Genomic DNA, 17405 nt, shown 5'->3' with positions numbered 1-17405 from the left:
ATTTCCTCTTTCAGGGCGAACTTATTCACAGTCAAAAACTTCGTGGCGGATATGCTCTCACTTTTGCGATCGGCGAGAATTTCAGCTCTCAACTTCTCCGTGACAAAGTACATTCATTCAATTCGGCACTTCTCAGCAAATAACTTTTTTTAATTGGAACTGGCCGATACTTGATGAAAATCCATATCAAATCTTTCTGATAAAAGTTTTATTTTCATATTCACTGTAGATATTTCACAAAACCGTGACACGTGCATCGCTATACAATAGCTCCCTCAAGCGGGAGCTTGAGGGAGCTATTGTTTAAGTGACACGTGTCGCGTGAGGAACGCAAAACACTTGTCGCGATTTTGTAATCCTTTCACAGTGGAATTTAAAAAAGTATATTCAAATCTTGCTTGGGGAAATCGTTATTATCAAAATCGCAGAAGTACTGCAGATGGTAATATCCTATTCAGGAATCTCCATGCCAAAGGACCGATGTTATGAAGAACCATGAACAGAAATCCCTGATGTTATTAAAACCCAAGCTTTAATTTTTGTCCATACTGAAATGACAAGAATCCTTCTAACATTTCATCAGTGGTATTCAGCTGTATCCTGGATTCAATATTATCCATTGATGAGAAACAGGTTTGAGTTTTAATCGGCCCGTCCAAGACGATGTTTTCGTAGGTAATTTCATTAAGATCATTGATTTTTCAACGTTCATTTAAAGTGATCTGAATACAAAGTTGAGATGGTGATGAGATGTAAGTCAGATCGAAACAACTCTCCCTGATATTACTCGTGAATCAAAGACTCCTCAAATAAAAATGAATGTTTATTGAATAATATGAATAATAATGTGAACAATACAATGAAAAATAATTTAGTGGCGAATAGTAATAAACAATAAATAAACTGATTTGTTTTCTTTAATTGAGCAGTTGGAGGAAAATGAGTTGTCAAATCTCAAGATCGACAATTAAGTTGAGGGAGGAACTATTTCTGGTGCTATCAAACAACATCTGTTGTCTCCAATTCCACCTTGCTGCTTTGGACAAAATGGCGGATACTTGTTCTGAAAGCAGTAGGACCCCGATGCACTGAAACAAAATTTTTTGCTGTAATACTGGCATATTTTGCTTTGAATAATATTTCAAAAACTTTATCAAAATCCACAGATATACCAGAGGAGTCTATTGCATTGATTTATTCAGCCATCAATGATGGGGAGAATGTGGTCCAAAACTGTTATAGTAATGATCACTTAGTTGAAATTATCAATTATTGTAAGAGTAATATCCATGAGGGAACTTGCATAAACAGCCATCAATTTTGTTTAGTGTCCTGTAATCATCAGGGCATATTTTCTAGATAATTAATAACAACTAAGTACAAAATTCATTAGTTATTAAAACTATAAATACTTTTTCAAGAAATCCACAAAAAATAATTCAGGTCCTTAAATTTCTAATGCAATTGATTTCTTAAAAAAAACATCTGGATCTCCACATCGACTTTTACTCGATTATATTGTTATTGCTATTGTAAAGTGAATTTTCGTTTTATTTTCAATAATATTCTTTCAAAATACGATACATTTCTTGGAATTCATTTGATCATTTAATTCAGAATTCAACATAACTGTATTCTTTGAAAGACATTCAAATAGTCAATGTTTCTTGTCAAACCAAACAGACCATACAGACACAACTATCAATAATCATTCTAATCACACTTATCAACAGACATCAGTATCCTGATATCCATGGATAATTTTATGGAGGAATTAAATTTGAAAAAACAAATTGTTGTAAACAACAACTTTAAACCGAACACAATTTATCACATTCTTGACAAAAAAAATTTTAACCAAGGATACTACCACATTAAAAATACCACTAACACCTACGAAGCACGCACGTATATAGGAGGGTCATCAAATAAAAAAAATAAATAATAGTTTGAAAAACTGAAAAAACACGCTTTATTGGCAACACAATCTAAAAAGTGAAAAATAATTCGAAACTAATTTAAGATTGTGTTCAACGTCGATAATATTTCCTATTGCATTATGTAACTAATGACTTTTAATAAGTCTGACATCAGAATAAATCTATTTACAAAAAAAATATGTTGTTGTCATTCAAATTGAATGACAAAATCTCCTAACCAGGTATTTATAACAATAGATATTCAGCACCCCTCGAATTTTTACAACAAAAAGTACAAAACACAAATTAGAGGAAAATCCTTAAGACGCTCTTAGAGCAGTGCCTATTTGAAAGAAGTGATTCACATTGGATTTGAATCGCTGGAGATTCTCAGGAAGTTTATTCCACGTAAACGCCGTTCTTCGAATGACAGAGTTCTTAAACAGTGAAGTTTGAGCTGAACTGAGTTGAACCTCACAAAACCCGTCGCGTATTTCTGATATGTACCGCTTTTGGTGAAATCAAATGTGCCAAGTCACTTGAACATTTCCCAGCCGCATGATTGTGCCAAGACATATTGGTGTCCATTTTAACCCCCAACAAACTTATCGAAGCAGAAAACGGAATTGTCTCCCCTGACATTATTATATCCGGTGAAATGAGTTTGTGGTTAGAAGATCCCAATGGAGACCTTATGGTGACTGTTTAAATTTCTGGATTTGTTGTTAGGTATAGATCCAGAAGACCACCATATTCTCCATCACGGTCAAGAATCCTGGTTGGCTCATTTATAATCTGAGTAAGTCCGCTGCTTATTGCAAAAGCCTCAGCTTCGCGACCTTGTTCGTCGTTGATATTTGAAAATGTGAGCCATTCTATATAGTGGACATTAAAGTCACCAAAAATGGTGACTTATTCCGATTTCAGACTTTTTAAAAGTCATTAGTTACATCAAGCCAAAGGACTTCTTATCGATGTTGAACATAATCTTAAATTAATTTCGAATTATTTATTCGTTTTTAGTTTGTGTTGCTTTCAAAACGTGTTTTTCAGTTTTTAAACTATTATTTATTTATTATTAGTTTGGCTTGCTATTTCAAGCTCATTTGTTGTTTGTCTCACTTGCTTGCTTGCTCACAGTCTCACAAAGAGACTGTGTGAGGAAATTATTTAATCATTTCGATCCTGATCAGGATAATGAGATAATGAAATTATTGTATTGTCACCCATTCTTGATAAGTGTACAAAGTTCAAAATATATTTGTCAGTTCAAAGTTAGTCAAAATCGAGTCCAAAGGAGTCGGTTACAAACAAGAATACAAGTGAAGCTAATAATAGCATGTTAATTAAAAAAAACTACCTACTGACATAAGATAAAATTAGCATAGCATATAATACTAGTAACTTCTTAGGTAGACATATTGAAAACAAAAAGTCAAACAGGACAAAGATAAAAAGTAAAACTGGACCCTTTGGCGTAGAATACATCCAAAACAAAATCTTTTCCCAATCACCAGAATTGAAATACTCTTTTCGACACGTTTCACCAACCAAGTTGGCGTGTTCATTGCGAAATATTCATTTTCTAAATACGTATCTGTATGAAAACAAAAAAATTATTTTAAAGAGTTTACTTACGAAAGTGGAGTGCTCTGTCCCATTAGTACAGGGGCACCCACTCTATTTACTGGTCTTGGTCCAGCTGGACAACGTCTTGAACAAGGCTCAGCAACCTTCGCTATCTCAGGGAAAAGGCTTTCTGCCATGTAGCAAATGGCCCATACATGACTGCAGAGCTGAACATCAACTAGAATTAAAATGTTAATGGAAAATTTGAATACAACAAATATAGGTGAATGTGGTAATGATCCGCGCAGGTATGGTGGCCCCCTTCGATATTTTTTATTCAAAATTACGCCATCTAGTAAAATTTAATTTAAAAAAGAACATTACTATGTCAACTTTGAAATAATACCGAAAAACTCTGAGAGAGGGCAGCACATCCTCGTGTTTTTCTTACCATTTTAAACCTGCACTCGCCAATAGTTTGTTTGGTGCTACATTTAATTCAATAATTGTGTAAATATCAAGTGTTAGCTGCGGTGAGTTAGATATTGTGTTTAATTAACATTTTTTTACAGGATTATGAAGGTGATTATGCAAAATATTTGATGTTTTTATATTCATTGAGGTTTGTTTATAGATTTCGTTGGTTCATTTTTTGAAGCGACATCGACATATGGAGGTATTTTATGTACGCATGCCAGGCCGATGGGGACATCATATGCATGTGCTCAAGGCTTTAACCGAGAAGCGGTTAAATATTTTTTGATTCTTTGGAGGCTGAAATGAGAAAAATTTAGTCAAAAATACCACAAGTCGTTGGTGAAAAAACAAAAAAAAAACAGATAGGGGCTTTGACTGCTGCAGAACGAGGATCACTATGCACACTTGTTTACTGTATGAGTGCATCGGGCATTTTTGTGCCACCTATGTTAATATTCCCTCTCAAAAATTATACGGACCTTCTAATGAAAAGTGCCCTGCCGGAATCCATCGGCAGAGTCAGCGGCGGCTCGTCAGAGGAGGCAAGGGACGCTTAGCCTCCCCTTAAAATTGGAGGCTATTCATCGCAATAAATCAAAATATATTGAAAAATAATTATGATTACTTTTTTTTTAAATGCTGGGGTATCATTACTTTACCATTAATTTGTAATAATAATATGCCCGAAAAAACACAATCGCTCACTATGTGGTACGAACCACACTGTTTCCTGCATCAACAAACCTCAAACGCACCGCCCATGAACGAATAACGAATAAACCATCAACCCGAAATAATAAATGCCATACGTTGCAAGGGAGCCAAGCCTCCGACCATTTTAAAAAACATAAGTTTCGCGAGGCAGATCCAACCAGCGACATACGTCCCGATTTGTACTTTCAGTTGCAGAAATTATAGCGTGAGGAGGCTAGCCTCCAGTTGGTCTCCGTTAGTATACGGCTGCGTTTGTTTCTTATTAAATTATTCGTACGGGATGTCGTGATGGACCGGGACAGAAAAATATTTCGGTAAATCGTTTTAGTGTTTCTTGATAATATTTGTTATTTGTGTATAAAACAGGCAGTATTGTATTATAGCAGTGCTTTTTGGTAATATTTTTAATGTGTTTTTAAAAGTGTTTTCTTTCAATTCTAATGTGTTTTCAGGTTTTTACTTTTCGGTAAGTTTTTTTCCATTTATTATGGATAAGTTGGACGAAATTAAAAAATCTGACGATGTAGTCGATTGGTTACTAACAAATAATTTTAAGTCTTCATCTTATGATGATAAATTTTACATTATTAAAAGGAAGACCTCAACCAAATTTGATTTCAATTGAAGCGTCAGATAATCGACAAAATCGAGGATTTAATATTAGTTGGTATGATAAATGCGATTGGTTAACCGGCTCCATTAAACGAGAAAAACTTTTTTGTTGGCCCTGTGTTTTATTTTCCGTACAAACCGAATACCAAACTTGGTCTAAAATAGGATACTCCGGCTTAAAAATTTACCTCGTTCTACAGAAAGACATTTTAAATCTAAGGAGCATATATTTTCGTCTTGTAAATTAAAATTGTTTAGCAAACAAAATATAGAAACTTTTAATGTTATGGGCCAAATATGATTCACAATTTTGCACTTTTTCAAACAATAGCGTTTTTTCAGGCACCTCAAAAACCATTCGAAATGAGCTTATAGACAGTGTGGCATATATTATTGAGCAAAATATTAGCAAGGAGATTGAGAGTGTTTCTTTTTTGCATGGGAAATTGATGAAACTACCGATATTACCTGTACATTACAACTTTCAATCGTTTTTAGATATGTCAAAGATAAGAATAATTAAGTATTTGTGCTTATAAAATATTTGTAGTAATTTTTAACAAAACTGTTATATTAGAAGAGAACATTATTATTATTTATTGACTGAGAAGAGTTCATTTATATTAAATAACTCAAAGGCAACCCTTTTTCCTTGTTTTTGTTTTTTAATGGTCAGTTTTATACGTATAATTTTCGGCAACACACAATTTTTGTTTGTATTTATGCTAATATTACGTATTTTGCTTTAAATTGGTTCGGTACCCCAAAATATTTTCGCGCCTCAGGCGGGCTTTTCTGTGTGTATATAGTCTTCATGACTTTAGTCTCTCCTGTTCTCCAATGCACGAGCCGTCACTGAGCAGAGTTCATCCATCTGGTTGGATCCAAGCTAACTTGTTTACCGAATGGTTCAGACGTTTCATTAAATAAGCAAATCCTACAGATGTCTCTCCACTATTGCTAATTCTTGATGGACATTATAGTTACATGCGCAATGTAGGTGTTTTGGAGTTAGCCCGCGAAAAATATGTCACTATTGTCTGTCTCCCACCACATACAACCCACAAACTACAACCATTAGATAAGACTTTCATGGGTACCCTTAAAAGTCACTATAGTGAGGATTCGTGAGTGTATGCTCAATTATGAAAGAGTGCTTAAGGCTTACGACATTGCTGAGGTTTTTGGCTGCGCTTATCTTAAGAGCACTATAGGAGAAATTGTAGTAAACGGGTTTCATGCCACTGGCATTTATCCATTCAATCCGCAGGTTTTTACTGAAGTTGATTTTATCATACAGATAACATCATACAGTGATCAACCAGCTCCCTCTTCCGATGATCTACAAACTAGCCTTCATTCTAGACATTCTGGGAGGAAGTTCTTCAGTTACCCAGTCATTTACCCAGACCAAAGAAGAAAAACTACAACAGCAAAAAACGTCTTCACCCTACAAAAATCAATTGTGCGAATCTTTGCGCTTAATAGAAAGTCATAAACGTGGAAGCGGACGTGGACGTTGGCGCGGACGCGGATGTGGACGTGGGAGCGGACGCGGACGCGGCCTTTTAAGCAGCCGAGATGGAAGAGGGGATGGCGCAAGCAGTTCTGACCGGTACCAAAGAGACGTGATACCCAGCAGGTCCAGGAGCTCCGACAATGAAGAAGTCATAGAAACCGACTCGTTTGAATGATGGACCATATTGACCGTCCATCGCTTGTACCTGAGATACAGTTTGTATAATTTGTGACGTCAATTATTCTAGCGATAGACGTGGAGTAGAGTGGGTACAGTGTCAGAACTGTAACTTATGGGCTTATATCGACTGTGCAAGTTCTGAAGGCCAATATCACTTCTGCGATTTTTGTCTTTAAGTTCAATACGTTTAATTTGGCCTCCAGGGTGTTTTATACCCCTCACCTGATGTCAAATTGTTAAATTGGAATTTTCTTAGAATACATTAATTTTTTAATATTCTGTCGCATTTTTTTATTCCTTAGTAACTCATATATAGCCAAATAAATGCGGAACTCGGGGATGTATTATTTGGTTTTGTATTCCTTTTACTTTTTACACTAGACCTCAAAAACAAAATGGGTGGGGCAAATTTGCACCATCTCCTCTAAGCATTCTCAGTACCAATATAAATAATTCATTACCTATAACAGAATGTTGTTACGAATACGCAAGTACAGCCAAGTTGAACAATCACATTGTATTTATAGGAACCTACCTTGCTTACAATTTTGAAAACAGACTATAAAGTTGAAATTGTTTTTGCCAAAACAAAAAAGAAAAAGATTCGAAGAAATGTTGCTTTTCAAAATAATGATGCAACGGTTGCTGGAATTGTTTTCTAGAATTTTCAGAAATATACTAATGGTTGAATGGCTCTAAGTCGTTCTAATGCATCAGGAAATATAACGGTATCTGGCGTGTAAAGAAGAAGCTATTGTATGGCGAAACACGTGTTGCGTTTTTATAAAATTGTTTAGTGAAAAACTCACAATCAAGTGTTTTTTGAATACGTTAGTTATGGATTATCATCAAGTATCGGCCGATTCCATTATATATGTAATTTTTGTTGTATGAGATTGATCAAACTTACTGTCAGCATTTTCACAATATGGTTGTGCTCTACCACCATTAATGCAGAAGTCCACATGACCACTTCTTCCTCCTTCACCATAATGGCCAGCATTCGTGTGTAGCACATGGACTGCCATCGCATCAGCTATTGACAGTCTATTGCCATTCATGATCATGGGTCTAGCTGGATCCAAGGCTATTATTCGATGGATACGGAAAATGACGTAACGGGATATCAGACCACAGATATGTGATCCTGAAAAATATTCGTTTTTTATCTGAACTACACTCACATAAAATTAATTAAAACATACAGTGAGGACGTAAAAAGTTACTTCCCCCTCTCAACTTTTGAACGGGACAAGATATTAAAGTCGAACAAAATACTTTTTATTTAGAAAAACAGAAATGTGCCAAGATCCACGGCACTATCAACTTCTTTGTATGGAAATATTGTCTATCCAATACTGGTTCAATTTTGAAAATCCGACCTGCCTTTTCTGTGTAACTAGCAATTTTACATTCATTTCCAGAATCTACAAAGGAACGATGAATATCATAATTTCAATAAGAAATGTATTCAAAACTCATTCCAGTTAAACGCAATGAATATTATATTATGAAATGTTCCTGGGGTTTCGTTTCAAGCTCCATGCACATGTTCCGAAACAAAATATATTTGTATATATTACACTTCAGATTACATGTTACTTCTCAAAAAATCCAAAGACGTCTTATCAGGTGATCTAGCAGACCACGTCAACGTAAATGGGTTTTCAACTAATGTGCCAAAGTGACGATTATACAAACCGGTGGATAGGCTTAGAATGGGCCACTAGATCATGCTGTGACACCTTAATTTTTTTGTGGGGATTCAAGAGATCTTAGGTATACGTTACACAACCACAGTTCAAAGCAAAAAAATTACCCCAGAAACATTTCATACTACAAGAAATGAATTTGTAAATAGACTAAAAATGACGCATTTTTACAACAATTTTGTCCCACCTTGATATTTCATCCTGTTCAAAATTACAGAGATTTTTACGTTCGCACTGTATAGAGAGAATTTCAAGAAGTTCTCTACAAATGAAAAACATTGCCTGAAATACAATATATTATCGTTAAGTACAGAAAATACAGTGAAATTACCTCTTTTTCAAAGATTGAAAAAAAATCAACTCGATGAAAGTATTTGAATTTAAAATTTTGTTATTTCTTACGCAATATTTTGTGTATGATTTATTTCCTCACTCAAATATTGTTTCTTTTGTTGATTAGTTGCTTACACAATGCTTTAAATTCAATTCAAATCAAATCAAAAATACTTTATTATACATTTCTATTTAACAAATGTATGGTCTACTGTACAGAGTATTTACAATATTTGCATCTCTCCCACACACGGGAGTGATAGGAGGAGGGAAATAGGGTTGGTGAAGGAAAAGGAGGAATCAGCAGGTTGAGACTTCAATATTGAGCCCCAGGACGTCCGCAAGGTAAAGGGCCGCCTCATAGACCCACGACAGGCCGATGGGAGACGCCCACGCTGGTGTTAACGGGTGGTTCTCTGCCCAACAGAGCCTCATTCCAGCATACAGTCTAAGACTTCCCGCTTCCTGCCGAGGGTTAAGCGAGATTGCTCTTGATGTTGCAGTTTCGGTACCTCATATCTGAATATAGTAGATTCAGATATGATCACATTCGCGCCGTTCATGGAAGATATCTAGCATTTCATTAATCAGTTTTCGGGTTTGATTATGATAACTCCTAAGCGCCGTGACGTTCTTAGTCAGCGGGCTTTTCGGTAGAAAAAACTTAAAGAATTTATAAGACAGCCTCTTGATATGTTCAGAGACCATCTCGACTTCAACCAGATCCAACAGATCATTCAATGAAATGTATCTGTCACTGTTCGTGGAAATACGGAGCACCTTATTCTGCATCGTCTCGAGTCTCTGCAAAGGAGTCTTCTTGACGCTACAGAATATGGGACAGGCGTACAACATAGCTGGTCTGATTATTTGTTTGTGAATTAGTAGCTTGTTGTCAACATTAAGCTTAGAGTTCCATGCAATGAGCGGGTACGTTCGTTTTACCAACGCACTCGCTCGTTGGATCACCAAGCTCAGATGTTCCTGATAATTAAAGCGCCTATCCAGGATAACTCCCAGATATCGTGCGCTCCTCAGCTCGTCGACGCAGTTACCCTTGGCTCGTAACTTCCCGAAAATCTTCACGTTAATTTTCTTCGAGAAGTTAACGAGTTCCGTTTTGTTAGGGTTAATATCGATTTCATTACGCTCAAAGTGCGGCACGATCAACTTGTCGGGGTGGATCTGAAGCTGCTGCTTTGCCACCTCGCTCGATAACGGATGTGCGTATATCGCAGTGTCATACGCGTATATACCGACGTTCTCGAGAACATAGGAAAGTCGTGCGTGTACAGAGAGTACAAATTCGGTGAAAGGCAGGACCCCTGCGGGACACATGTTTTAATTGGATAATTCGTAGATGTGGTTTGATCTACTCTCAAACGAAAAGTTTGGTTGCTCAGGTAGTATTGAAGAATCCTAATCACAAATAAGGACATGCCTGCCGACTACATCTTGGCGACGAATCCCTCTATCCAAACTCTATCGAAAGCTTTTTCGATGTCCTACAGAACCATAACTGTATTCTTCCCCTGGTTGAAGGCTTCCTTCACTCCGTGAACAACCAGGCAAAAAAGTCTACTCAATCTTATCAATGACCTTCGCCACCGCACTGAGTAGCGAGATCGAGCGATAACTATGGATAAGAATTTTTCGTTTTCCAGACTTATGGATGGGCACTATCTCTGCATGCTTAAGACAGTCTGTTGGTGTTTGATTATAGCGCAGTAGAACTACCTCAATCCCATCGACGCCTGGGGCTTTATTTTTCCCAACGACGTCCGTAATCCACTGTTTTCATCACAGATGGTGACACTGGCAAAGTAGCTTCAAATTCAATTCAGTAGGTATTAATAAATATAATATTCGTTGATATTATTGCAGCAATTACTCAATGAATTATTTATCGAATTGACATTATCTGGATGACGATATTTTATCTATAATGTTTTCAAAATTGAAAATGTTATCATATTTATGAAACTATTAAAAAAAAATCACTGTATCTTTTGAACTGATTTAAACATTTTTGTCTAATCCTGTTTGATAAAAAAGTGTGACGAACCAACAGTTTGATACCTTCATATTTTTTAACTAGACCATCTTACCCAATGAATGACCAACGCAGGTAACCTTCTCAGTTGGAAGTCCAGCAGTTCTCAGAGATGTCAAGAGATCGCCAGTGCATTTGGCAACTGCTTTCATGTTATTAACTGCGGCCCTGTAACACGGGGGAGGTGACAACCTACCCCAATCCACGACCCATATGTTATAACTGCCGTTTTTGTTGTAAGCTGAAACATTAGATTATCATTGATGGAGTCAGTTCAAAATTTATTTTTATTATATATTAATTGCAGTATCAATTGTTTAGACAATTGTCTTAGTCGGTAGCATTCGAGGATTGTTTTCAATTGAGAAAGTAATTGATTAACAAAGAAATTCCATAAAAAAACATTCACAAGACCACCACAATACAAAGGGACTTTAGGTATTACCGACAAAATGGATAGAATATTAAGAGGAGAAAATATCTGAACCATCTACAAAAAAGTACAATCAATGATATCGCGACTAGTATATATCCAGACCAAAATGAAAAATGTCTATCGAAAATCAGGTGGTATTAAAGAAATTTTTTTCAATTCAAAAACCCATTGATGAACAAAGAAACTCTTGACCTTACTATTACTAAAATTAATAATAAACATTATTTTGAAGACAAAACACAAGCATTAAAGAAAAATCCTTTAGAGCGGTACCTGTGCGAGAGTGGCGATTTACATTGGATTTGAATCATTGAGAATTAAACTTATTTGGAAAAATTTTCTCAGGAAGTTTATTCCACATAAATGCAGTTCTCCAAAGGAAAGAGTTTTTGAATGGTGAAGTTCGAGATATAGTGAGTTGAACCTCAAAACGATGAGCAGTCACAGTCCGTCGCTCTTGGTGGAATCACTCGAACACCTTGGACACTACTGTAGTCCAACAACTGTTTGATTTCAAGCTTCGAAGGGTGAATAAACGCCTTGGAGTGAGCGAATCCTGGAAGATTCCGCCAGAAATCCATAAATCTTTCTGCCCTCCAGATGTTTAATATTTGTTTGGCGAAGCCTAAAGCGATACCAATGACAGGTTCTGGTCCGCTGAAGCTACATTCAGTACCTTCTCTTGCAAAGGAATCAGCAGCCTCATTGCCTTCCATGCCAGTATGGCTAGGAATCCATACCAGAGACAATTTGTCTTTCTATTGAGGAGAGTCGTTTTTGGCAATTTGCTACCAATTTAGACGTTGCTCGGTAGGAGCCAAAAGCTTCCAACGCCGCTTGACTGTCAGAGAACATTTTTATTGACTTGTGTGTGAGGTTGGATTCTATCTCTCCGCACATGATTCAATAGCATAAATTTCTGCTTGAAATACAATAGCAGACGTCCCTAGGCAGGTTGATATCTATCAGGATCCATGAACAAAAAAGCAAACACATTCTACTTCTTTGCAGCATTTTCTACAAATATTAAAATGGTTTGGACTCAGCTAAATAGATTGCCGAAAGTAAATATAAAAAAATCCGACAATTTGGATGAGCATCTGGCAAAACAACCCAATATATTCCACAATCTTCTTTTGGAAGATAACTACATATTTCTAGGTTAGTCATACTATTTTATTTTAATTTTTGAAAAAGGAAAACATGAAATTCAAACTGAGGATTCGAAATCTCAAAGATTATAGCAATTTCAATAACGGTAGGTTGATATCTTAAACTGCAATTGAACAACTTCTTGAAGGAATACGTCCATACGATGTTTACCCTACCTGACCTACCCTAAACTACAACAATCATAATGAAATTACCATCTCTCAGTACTATCATCGGTAGTTCATCATCACCTCCAGCGTATCCGTGGATCAGCATCACATCTTCTTTTGTTGAATCCCAAATACTCTGTCGCAACCAATCGGTTTGAGTATAATCAACGATTTGTTTTTGACCATTAGTGTATAGGATGTATCGAACATCTGGATCCGGACACACATCCCTGCCGTTGGAGGCTCGAAAAACGCAGTCCCTTAAGGTGAGATTACTGCTGACGACATTGTGGAGGAAGAGCGCATCTTTGACAGGTTGATACGGGAGAGTTACTTGGCATATACACTGAGCTAAAAACATCAGTTAATAGTATATTATATACCTAGGGTGAGACGTGAGCTATTATTTACCGAGCATTTTTATATCCTGAGGCGCGTAGCGCCTAGGGATATAATGTGCGAGGTAAATAATAGCTTTCTCAGCCGAGGTATATATAGAATTTTTTTCACTACTAACATTGATATATTAACAATTTTAATTTTGGCATTAGTAATTTTCTAACAATTTATTGAATATATCGGAATATCAAGTAGAGTGGAGAGTGTTTATAATCAGACTGGCTTTATTTATGTAAAAATTTGGTATGTGTCAAATTTTGATATGAATCTAGGAAATATCTCATTGTAGTTTTGATATATTTCAATGTTCCACTTCTCTCATCGCTTCTGTACGTTCAGAACTTAGAATTTCTCAATTCTGCATTATAGTGAGAAAACAATTTCGTTGGTTATATGATAACCCAAGGCAGCTATGAATTGTTGCATGTCAAATTGAAACGGTACAGTTTCCATGTTGAATACGCGATGTCGATGATAAGCGCGCAACATCTACTTAGGCCATGAAAACGTTTGCCAGCGTTTCCATGACAACCAAACACTGTACAATGATTATTATTGCTGTCAGTTGGCCAAATGCGGTTAACAAAAAATTTCTGTGAATATCTTTAAAATTATAGAATTGTTCTCATTATTTACCTAGGTGTTTTTTTATTATCATTATTTACCAAGGGTGAGAAATATTAATTCTCGTTAGGGGAATGGAGTAAATAATAGCAATTTCTCAGATTAGTAGTGAAAAAAATGTATTATTTTACACGGCATGCAAATGTACCACTTTTGAAGCAGAAAGGAGATGAACGAGAAAGTTGAAAGAAATGGTTTAATGTGTATATAAAATGTATCCCAACGGCGTCAAGAATATAAGAGAAATTGAACGGTAAACAAATGTTAAAGAAAAGAGGTCATTAAGATTAAATTGAGTTCATATTTACGAACAGTGATGGATTGATTTACGGACTTGCCGGGAATAAAGACCCGGGCTTTGGACAGCTCATCTGTGGGTGGGGGATCACTGAATCTCGATGTTTTAATAGCAGACTTTGTTGAATCGAAAACAAGGAAAAATATATCTAATCAGTAGTCGTAAATTACCAAAATATACATTGATTTGTTGAGTTTTCGTTCATATTTGGGAACCGACATTTTGTGTTTACTGTAATTTATGATTTTTGTCTGCCTTGAATGGTCTCAGCTTAACTCAGTTCCGGGCTGTTACAAATCTTAAGCGCCATAAACCTGTATGTCATCAAGATATTTCATAAATCTAAATAATTGAAAACAAAAATCAGGTTAAATTTAAAGGAAATAAAAGACCATATTTTTTCAGGAAGTTAAATAACGAGTCAAGTTGATTGTTACATTATTTTACAACAAAAAAGTTCTATGAATTGGTAAATTGCGGAAATATTAACCAAAATACAGGGTGGACATAAAAAGTCAATCCCCCTTCGTAACCTTTGTACGGGACAATGTTTCAAAGTTGGACAAAATTTATGTAAAAAGACATCATTTCCAATACATTTTCATGAGTTAATGTTAAACGATAGTTTAACACTAAGGCACTACCATTTTTCCAAATAGGAAAGTGGTCTGTCTGTCTGTCTGTCTGTCTATATGTCTTTTTAGTTAAATTCTCAACACTGTTTTGGATTTATAAACTGGATCAGCCGCTTGTTTTGAGAATCTGCAGACAAACGACAAATATCATAAGTTCAAGAAAAAATGTATACAAAACTCACACCAGGTTACTTCAATAAATTTTTAAAATGTTTATCATTCATTTATTGACAGTAATACGAATGAACTGCGATTGTGTATCGTACACTTCAGATGTAACGTGTCCCCACAATAAAATCTAAAGTCGTCATATCAGGTGATCTAGTGGGTCATTATGAGGGACCACGTCTGTCTATCTACTGGATTAGATAAATAACAATCGCAAATTAATTTTCTCTTTTCGTTGCGCTACAGCAAGATAAGGAGGACAACCTGGTTCAATAGTGGCTAGATGACAATTTTCCAAAATGGAGGATAGTCAAACATTGTCCCTTAGAAGTACCTACTAGATCATCGGATATGACTTTGTCTTCTTTGTGGAAGCTCGCGAAATATAAGGGATTCGTTACTAAATCGTATTCTTCCCCAGAACCCGTGGGTTTTGAAAACATTTTGTTCTTGATATCATGATATTTATCGTTTGTTTGCAATTTTTTTAACTAAAATAAGACTGCCAATTACTCAGGAACGGCTGGTGAGATTTCTAAAAATAATATTTGATTATTCTACATGAAAAATACGTAATTGACAGTTGGCATCTGCAACAATTTTGAAAAATGCCTCTTTGTATGTGATAAGAAAAATACAGTTTCAGATTGTATTGATGAGAAGGATAAGTATTGAGAGTAACACTCGCTCTACATTAGGTTCCGTGCATAATTTCTAGAATATAATATTTTTTCAAAAAATATTATAAACTGTAAGTACAGTTTCTTTAATATGAATGAAAACATGAATCTTTTCTAGATACACGTGAAAAAATATGGTACAAGGAAGTTCCCAAACTTTAATAAATATTTTTGTTAATATACTTACATTTCATAAAAAGTTGTTCACTAATAGATACTCACATAGGTAAAAAAATAAGAATCCCACCAAAATATGTAACCGTGACATCGTGGCACAAAATAATTACTAAAAGAAAAAGCCGGACACCACAAAGAAATTCTTGCACATACTAACACCATATACTTGAAGACCCTTTTATGTCACGGTATTCTTGCGGTAAAAATCCTACAGGAAGTAAATATTGAACTCGAGGGGAATAACCAAAATGAAAATTGTACAGAAGAATTCTTGGAAGTGGTTTATTCCAAGAATTTTCAAAATAAAAACCGACAGTCACTATTCGTTTATGTGTATTGAACAACTGGCAGACTGGATATCGATACACTGATTGATATTTTAAACGTGGATCAAAACTGATTTCTCTCGGTCAAAGGAAGAGTATGTTTATGACAAAAAAAACTGTTAGCCGAAGAAAGCGTCTTGAATAATAACGTAACCAATTACCATAAAGAAATTGTTTATTCTTGGTGGCTCCAATGGAAGTAATTATTTGCGAAATTGAGTGGGTTGATATTTTGATGATTTTTTATTATTGAGCGGAGAAAAATGTAGGTCAGTCACATACTAAAAAAACTAATTTATTAAACCTGTTTCAATTACTTTCCAGAATTGAAAGTAGAGTCCCACATACAGAGTGCATTATAAATTGCATTCTCGCCATGTTTTTATGTTTGAATGCTGGAAAATCAACGTCAAACCTGATTGGTACTTTCAAATTAAAAATAGAGTTATTGTATTTGTATATATAATAATGAAAATATCTTCAAGTTGTATTTTCATCATTGAAAAATGCAGTTAATAATTCACAAGTGTTCAGTTGATGAAATCATTGAAAAGTGTATGAAGATTCTACACTTTCATTTCTTCGAAAATGTGAAATTTGCAAAATAGAACGAATGCACCAGTTAAATCAAACTGTTATTCCAGTTTGATTTACCTAGTGTTCTAGAGAAGGCATAAATGTAGGTGATAACTCGATTGATATCAGCGAGATCTTGCTGCTGCACGAGAAGCTTCTTCAAGAATGTTCACTGTGAGGAATCTTGCAGAAATGTCTGTTGGATGTACTTCAATATCCGTCGGGGTATTACCCAGAGAACCCTACTTCACTGAATTTTACTCACAAGAATCACTTTTATACTCTCAAACTGAACCCATCAGTAGATGTTCCTTCCGTGAGACGGTAAGGGCAACAAAGTTCGTAAATCGCCACGAGGACATAATACATCTATTAATATGCGTGATGCATACAAACTCTTATGTCATATACTCTAGACCGTTTTATTGAATTCTCAGTATTCCTACATATTATCATGTAAATATTGAAAAAAATCTAAAATTCCATTTGATTTTAACATGTTCGTTTTATAATATTTGGCTCTTAAAATTAATTTTTTATTAGTTGCTAAGGTGAAGGTGTGAAGCTAAGGTGAAACTTTTGGAGCAATAAATTTTGCCGTCTGTCAAAAACCGCAAAAATTCGGAGAAAAGCAACACAAAACTTGCTACCAAGGAATTCGAAACACGTTCGTGAC

At 35.4% G+C, this 17405-nt stretch overlaps 1 protein-coding gene across 2 annotated transcripts; it reads right to left on the bottom strand.

Moving 5' to 3' along the window:
• Positions 1-810: 810 nt before the first annotated feature.
• Positions 811-17009, bottom strand: LOC111512717 (phospholipase A1 VesT1.02). Of its 2 annotated transcripts, XM_074170906.1 has the most exons (7): positions 16995-17009; positions 15873-16035; positions 12892-13197; positions 11144-11329; positions 7901-8137; positions 3558-3726; positions 811-1088 (listed from the first exon to the last, which is right to left on the bottom strand). In XM_074170906.1, the coding sequence occupies exons 2-7, from the start codon at positions 15916-15918 to the stop codon at positions 968-970; spliced, it is 1065 nt and encodes a 354-aa protein (XP_074027007.1). In that variant the 5' UTR covers positions 15919-16035; positions 16995-17009; the 3' UTR covers positions 811-967. The 2 variants fall into 2 exon arrangements, with proteins under 2 accessions (XP_074027007.1, XP_023024635.1); XM_023168867.2 differs by lacking the exon at positions 16995-17009 and having other exon boundaries at positions 15873-16644.
• Between the last annotated feature and the right edge of the window lie 396 nt (positions 17010-17405).

The sequence above is a fragment of the Leptinotarsa decemlineata genome, unplaced genomic scaffold (assembly GCF_025532065.1).
Source record: "Leptinotarsa decemlineata unplaced genomic scaffold, Ldec_3_MD MMD2_tig00000008_RagTag_RagTag, whole genome shotgun sequence".
Classification (NCBI taxonomy): Eukaryota; Metazoa; Arthropoda; class Insecta; order Coleoptera; family Chrysomelidae; genus Leptinotarsa; species Leptinotarsa decemlineata.
This window is presented reverse-complemented; position numbering and strand designations above follow the sequence as displayed.

Excerpts from the sequence above, each read along its gene's own strand:
- LOC111512717 (XM_074170906.1), bottom strand. The coding sequence starts at position 15,918 with ATGTCACGGTTACATATTTTGGTGGGATTCTTATTTTTTTACCTAT. Across the intron at positions 13,198-15,872 it reads ATTCTTATTTTTTTACCTAT|CTCAGTGTATATGCCAAGTA; the intron begins GTGAGTATCTAT and ends TGATGTTTTTAG. Across the intron at positions 8,138-11,143 it reads CTGCGTTGGTCATTCATTGG|GATCACATATCTGTGGTCTG; the intron begins GTAAGATGGTCT and ends AATATTTTTCAG.